General features: G+C 46.5%; 1 protein-coding gene across 2 annotated transcripts; it reads right to left on the bottom strand.

Moving 5' to 3' along the window:
* Positions 1-975: 975 nt before the first annotated feature.
* On the bottom strand, positions 976-6454 carry ppp1r3aa (protein phosphatase 1, regulatory subunit 3Aa). 2 transcript variants are annotated; one of them, XM_042079218.1, is made up of 5 exons: positions 5512-6454; positions 5153-5205; positions 4977-5071; positions 2201-4027; positions 976-2059 (listed from the first exon to the last, which is right to left on the bottom strand). In XM_042079218.1, the coding sequence occupies exons 1-5, from the start codon at positions 6357-6359 to the stop codon at positions 1307-1309; spliced, it is 3576 nt and encodes a 1191-aa protein (XP_041935152.1). In that variant the 5' UTR covers positions 6360-6454; the 3' UTR covers positions 976-1306. The 2 variants fall into 2 exon arrangements, with proteins under 2 accessions (XP_041935152.1, XP_041935151.1); XM_042079217.1 differs by having other exon boundaries at positions 976-4027; positions 5512-6452.
* Between the last annotated feature and the right edge of the window lie 439 nt (positions 6455-6893).

Genomic DNA, 6893 nt, shown 5'->3' with positions numbered 1-6893 from the left:
CTCACATTGCATCCCAATTTGCTCAACAAAGAAACACCTTTTTTTGATTTTACTTTGTTCATGGCAATGCAGTAAAAAGTTGAGAATCATTATGAGTGCATACACCATAGGCACACATGCTAACACGCAAACTCGGGTCAAGTCAGGTCAGATCAGTTCAATATGGAGTGCAGAAAGGTCATTTTTCTAAATTGCTCAGCCCCAGAGTATCCCTCCAACATGGCAATTATATTGCCCGATTCAGGACAGTCTGCCCTACACACACATGAAATGCATGTAGAGCTATGAGCTTAGAGATACATGTCAAAATATAAGAATTTGTATAATATGCTTTTTATATTTTAATTCTTTAAAAATCTAAATAAAATCAATGCTAAAAAGATGAAAAATGAAATGAAAAAAAAAAACAAAAACAATATGTAATATGTATGTGTGACACTTACAATGACCAGAATAAATCCTTATGCATAAAGGTAGTGAAAATGCCCTAAAACTATGGAGCTAAATTTGTCTCAATAATATTTGTATATGCGCAGAGGGGGATCCACAAATATTCCTTGATTTGCATGTGTGTTTTGATATCTACAAATAAAAAAAATCATATTTGTAACTCGTATATTGATTTTTACAAATATAGATGTGCATTTGTAAATAAAATGTCATTTGTAAAACCGAAAATTTCATTTGTGAAATGTGATTCTGCATTTGTGGATTACCAGCACACGCATTCTTCGCTTTCCAAAGTTACGTGTTTTTGAGACGTTCTTCACATGAAAGTCACACAAATCCACACGTAAATAGGCCTACTTTAATTCACCGGCACACAGAAATCGCAATCCAGTAGATGGCGACATCTACAAATATTTCTTGAAACAAGAAACCGAATAAGTCGCTGTCTAATATTGCCCACTCAAAAGTTACGATGGGCGCTTGGGTGACACTGCATATAATGGCCCTTAGAAAACACACCAAGGACACACTTTTCACTTTTATTGAAGAAGGCACAGTCAAAAAACAAACAGTCAGACTTATGTGTTACTTAAACTTGGGCCCATAAAATGAATGCATTTCAACAAAAAGCTCAATCTATAGCACCTTGCCCCCACTAACCTTTCAACTAACCTCTGATACACAACAATGTAAATCTACTACATGATCATTTTCAAGATCATGTTTGAGATGAATAATGCCTCTTAATTTATAATGAAATTATACTCTTTGGGGAGGGTGGGGTTGGGTTGGTTGGGGGTTTTAGGGGTGGGTAGACTTCTCTTATATTTCACTAGAAACCTTCAAACCTGGTGCCTTAATCCACACCTTTTGACCCAGGAAGCGGTTGTCTTTCTCCATGACACCACCACCAACACAAGGAGAACAAATAGATGGCTAGGCACACTGGCAGATCACACACAAATGCAGTTAAAAAGAACATTGCAAACAGAACAGCATACAACGCGGCTCTGGACATGTGACCCAGGGAGGAGCAAAACCCACTTAACCACAGGGAGAGAGGGGCAGGACTGTCCACATCGGAGCTGCTGCTGGAAGCACCGATCCCGGGGAACTGGGCATGGATCTCAGTCTCCTCTAGGGGTGACTGGAGGTGCTCTGCTGGTTGAGCTGACCTTCGGTGCCTTAGCACCACCTCTATCTCGTGACCGTCACCTAATGGACCGGAAATGGCACATGTAGACCAGGTCGCTGCCCCGACCTGGAGAACAGGTGAGGTTTCGTCCGAATGAAACAGAAAGGGATCTCGTCCACCTAGTGTGGTCTGAATTGAACAAAGAGTCTGTTTCGGGGTAGGAATGGGAACATGTGGATCTTGTGTCACCTGTTCATCTAGTAGTGTGATAACAGAATGCACTGGCATGCTGTCATTGGACCCCCCCTCTATGCAAACATTGGGTGATACATCCAATAGTTCCTCACTACCCTGAGCTAACATGGCATTCCCTTGCTCCTCCTCCCCTGACCACACTGAGTCGGCAGGTGCAGGGCTGTCATCTCCTGTCGGACACCTCTCCTCCAGCATCCTTTCGAATGCTTCACTGAGCATCTCTGAATCGGACTTCCTCTGGTGCTGTATCTCCAGGCCTCTGGTGGCCTTCGTGAACTGTTCGTACAGGGCAGGTGCAGAGCTGTCATCTCCTGTCGGACACCTCTCCTCCAGCATCCTTTCGAATGCTTCACTGAGCATCTCTGAATCGGACTTCCTCTGGTGCTCTATCCTTTGATGGCCTCTGGTGGCCTTCGTGAACTGTTCGTACAGGACAGGCTCGCTGATGGATCCCTGCTCTCTCCCGACTCCCAAACACTTTTCCATTTCGTCCTTCCAGTCCTCCACATCATGATCTCTCCTCCTCCGCCTCTCGTTTGACACCGTACACTCCAGTCTGTCAGTCTCAAATACAACTGACACAGGTTCTTTGAAACGTGACATTTCCTGTGACGAGTCCCCCTCTTCCTCTCCGATCGTATCTCTTTTGGCCTCCCCCGACTCTTCCCTCTCATTCAGGATTTTGAAAGGATGCTCTCCTCTTCCCTCCCTGCTCTTCACAACCATCTCCTCCTCCTCCTCCTCCTCCACCTCCTCCCATGGCCTCATGGGATGTGCGCGCTCACACACCACCTCCTCATCGGCGTCCGTAAATGTCACGGTTTCACCAGTGGTGGGGCTGACGTGGTCTTGACTTTCACCTCCTCCACCGACCTTTGCCATGGTGTTTACTGACAGCTCACACCCTCCCTTGCTCTCTCCCTCCCAGGGACCAGATGAGACCCCCGCAATCATATCCTGAGGTTTCAAGAGGCTTGGCACCTGTGTTGTTGCTGGTTCCATGGCATGTGCCTTATTGGCATCTATCACCCGTGCTATTGCTGTCATTTCTCCCTCTATCTGTCCCAGTGCCATTACTGTTGACTCGGCTGCTGTCTTTCTTATCGTTTCCATGCTTGCCATGGCCTCTGGCGTTATTTCTGCTGATGACTGGGCAGACTCCTGTGGTGGTACACGTGCAGGAGCCTGTGGCACTTTGTGTTCAGCTGTCTGTGCTGTTCCCGCTGTAGTTGGCAGAGTTGCTGGCTGTACTGCTGGTGCCAAAGTGGCCCATGCCGTTACTTCTTCTGAGGACATCGCCTCTGACTCGGCCTCACCTGACCTCACCCTTGCTTGGCTTGTGACTTGTTTGAGTCCATGACTGCCTTGGGTCAGAGGACTTTGGTCAGGGCTAGACAGGCGATGAAGGGCCTTGTGGTCATCTGGTTCCAAAGCCTTTAGCTCGTAATCTGCCAGTGACGCGGCTCGACTTACACACTCAAACTCTGACCTTCTCCCGGCTCTGCTCAGGGCAGGATTTCCTTCTTGCGCATCACACTCCGGATCACCTATCACATGACGAGCAGATTCTTGCGCCTCTTCCATGCTGCTGCTACTGGATGCCGCAGTCACATGCGTGCTGGATCGTGGCCGGAATATGTCCTGGACACTGGCCTCTGTCTCTGTCTGGACCTGGACCAGCTCACTGATGCCTGCAGGCTGCACAGCTGAACCTGATTGGTCGAGAGAGGACTGAGGCTGAGAGTGGCTGTTTAGTTCCTCGACAGCATTTATCGTGTTGTTTTTTGACACACTATGATGCACTCCCTGGGTTGAAATGTCAAACTCATTCTGTGTAGTTTCTGACTGATGTTCTAGGATGGCTCCATTACAGAGATCCTGGTGGCCTGGGATCCTTGTAATGTTTTCCTGCACACTGTTTCTGTCCCAGCTAAGGGACTGCAGTGGTATTTCATGATAAGTTAGCACCTGACCCTTATCCGCTCCGGTGTTAGCATATTCATTTCTTAAAAGTTCAGTGGTTGCGGTTGCATTGCTCCATGTTTCCTCTTTGTACTCGGGGGTTAGCGAGGGGTGGCTATTTTTCTCACCACCAAAGTGTCCTAATTGGGCTTCCGTTTCCTTCTGTGCAAAATAGTCTTTAACATTTGCAATGCGGGCTCTTCTCCTACTCCTGCGACTATCCACCTGCAAAGCAATCAACACAAACACCCTCAGAACTAGAAACAGACTCTCCTTACTCAAGCTCAGGCATGTCATTAACAACCACACTGTGATATTTATTACGAAACTTGCTTCACATGTACTTTTTTTATGTTAGCATTCTTCCCATCGTCATGTTCCCAACAACACTGCTCTTATTAATAGGTCACATGTGACATACTCCACATGTTCATGGGCGTCAGGTTACTGTTCTATCACGCTGTTCAGCACAGTGTGCCTTCCTGACCTCCTTACTCCCTGCTGTCAAATAGTCCTGTGACACATCAAGTGTCTGAACTTTACAAGCTGGGTGTCCATTACAGACTTGAGCAAAACTTGTGAATGTTCAGTGTTTCCATTAAGTGATGCATTAAGTTTCCATTAAGTGATATTTCCATTAAGTGATGCGATTAAATATGTTTTTTTTTTATCTTCTTGCGATAGTCGATTCAAATATATAACAATGGATCTCCTTGAATGCATTTAGTCATGTGTCTCACCTAAACGCGAAAGATGTGTTTCCATTTTACTTTTTCCAAATTAGTGCTATTTCAATACATCTAAAATACACCTCATGTAAAAGTAAAAATATTTCTGCGATATGTGAGTTTTTTAATTTTTTTATTAGCGTATTTTCATTAGGCCTACTTGTTTATTGTTCATTTCGCATTTTAGATTTTTTGGCATTTTCAGGGTTAATGGAAATGTGCCTACACATGCAGGTGTTCAAAACATTGATTGATGGGCAACGTCTGCAGATTAAACATTATTTTCTATGCTGGGCATATGTGGTAAAAACTTTAGATTTTGCCCATCAGGAAAATATGGGCAGCCACTGATTTTGTCCGAAAACCTTTCAAAACAACAACTAAGATCTGTGTACTGCCATCATTTAATACTGTATGTTATTGTACTGTAAGTTTATTGACCTCACCAAAGTTTTCTGAAGGCATTCTTCACTAGCATATCTGTCTGTGTAGTCCACTGCTTTCCTGGTAGCCTTGTGTGCTGCTTTGTGTGAGACTGAATCTGAAAAAATAAACATCTCACAGCCTCAGCATCAACACAACCTGGCTCACATTGCCTTGACTGAGTGGCACGGTTACGCACCTGGGATTTCCTCCATTGCCTCCGCTGCATAAGCTTCAGGCTGGATCTTCTTACTGTCAACAAAGGATGAATAAGTTATTGTTTAGAGTTTCCTGATGCCCCATGTCATAATAATAATAATAAAAATGTCTGTGTATGTTCAACATGAGAAACAGACAGCGGCCGAATGTTTTGAATGCAAGGGATTGACTTCGGTGATACAGTACACCACACTGACTTGGCAAGCATTTGATAGTTGTGCAATTCCACATTCTTTAAACTTTAATGTTCTTTGCAGTGCTGTACTGTACACCTTGCGGGGGTGAGAAAAAGCTTTGCTTTATAGCAGTTAGATAGTTTCTAAAGAAGTCTCTCCTTACCCTGAAGCTTTGAGGCAGCTTCGTTTACCCTTTGGCTTGGTCTCCTTCTCTTTGTTTTTGACACTCTTTGTCCCCTTCTCCTCTATGCCCCCGTGATCTCGCTTCCGACAGTACAGCACATAGTTCATACCATTGTTGCTCTCCCAGAAATTTCCGGCGGCCGTCTCGTACCGCAGGCAAAACTCGACGCGCAGGCCCTCCGGCTCGAAGGGCGGTACCATTGTCAGCCTGAAAGTGAAGTCGTCTGTATCTCCAGTGCTGGAGCCGGGAATGTACTCCGCCAGGAGGTCGAAGTAGTTCGCCCAGCAGTCGAAGGTGGTGCGCACGTACACGGCCTTCTGGAAGCAGAGGTTGGCCACGCGCACGGTGCCCCTCACGGTCGTGGTGCCCGGCAGCAGCTCGATGGCTGCCATCGCCACTTTCTTTTCCTCCACCTTCTCCAGAAGGACGTCGGGTGAGGGTGGAGTGAACAGGCAGGACAGGTAGTACTCGTCCGTATCCAGTCCGCAGAGGAAATCCTCCACCTTGCCTTCCTGGTCTTTACTTCTGAACTCCTTGACGGACACCAGGTCCAGACCGAAAGCGTCGGCAAAAGACACCTTCCTGCGCACAATCGGCGGGGGGCTCTCTGGCTCTGACTCCTCAGAGACATCGGTTGAGCCCGTCATAGCCGTCGCTGCCAGGGACTTAGAGTTCCATTTCTCTGTGCCATCCATCTCCTCTCTCTCCCCCTTCACCCCTCTGCTTTTGTTCTCGTCCTTCATGGCCACACTCCGTAACCAGGGGCTACTGTCCAGGCGCGAGGTGAAAGAGGAGGCCCCACTGAATTGTGCCTCCTCTGCAGACATGCCAACGCAGACTGGAAATGCCGGCAGATACGACGGTGCTAAGGAGGCAGGCAGGAAGGCAGGCAGGCTGTACCTCTACCTCACCACGCTCCCCACTGACATCCGAGACAACGTGACTTGGCAGACTATGGCTCTCCAGTTACAGTAGAAGATTGTGCTCCAGGCCAACACTATAAATACACCCTTTTCCTTCACCCGTAAAGCTATGCACCCGCGTGCCCAGCATGTCACTGGCAGACGCACAAGAAAGAATCATCATGTCTGACCCCCACCACCCCAACCAACACTTTCTCCCCCTCAACTGTTGTTGAATGCTAAGCCTTTAAAACAACATGATCTATAAAACCACATGACACAAGGGTAGACATGTAACACCTACTTAAACAGGGAGAGTGTTGCAATAGGAATATCTACACATAGTCTATCTAAAGTGTTACATTTCAGATTTTGTCTGAAGTTATGCCATAATATGCTCACGGTGCCAAAACACTATGTAATGTCAACTAGCTTTGATCTGCGAGGGTAACAAGGACG

Source organism: Alosa sapidissima, chromosome 22 (assembly GCF_018492685.1).
Source record: "Alosa sapidissima isolate fAloSap1 chromosome 22, fAloSap1.pri, whole genome shotgun sequence".
Lineage (NCBI taxonomy): Eukaryota > Metazoa > Chordata > Actinopteri > Clupeiformes > Clupeidae > Alosa > Alosa sapidissima.
This window is presented reverse-complemented; position numbering and strand designations above follow the sequence as displayed.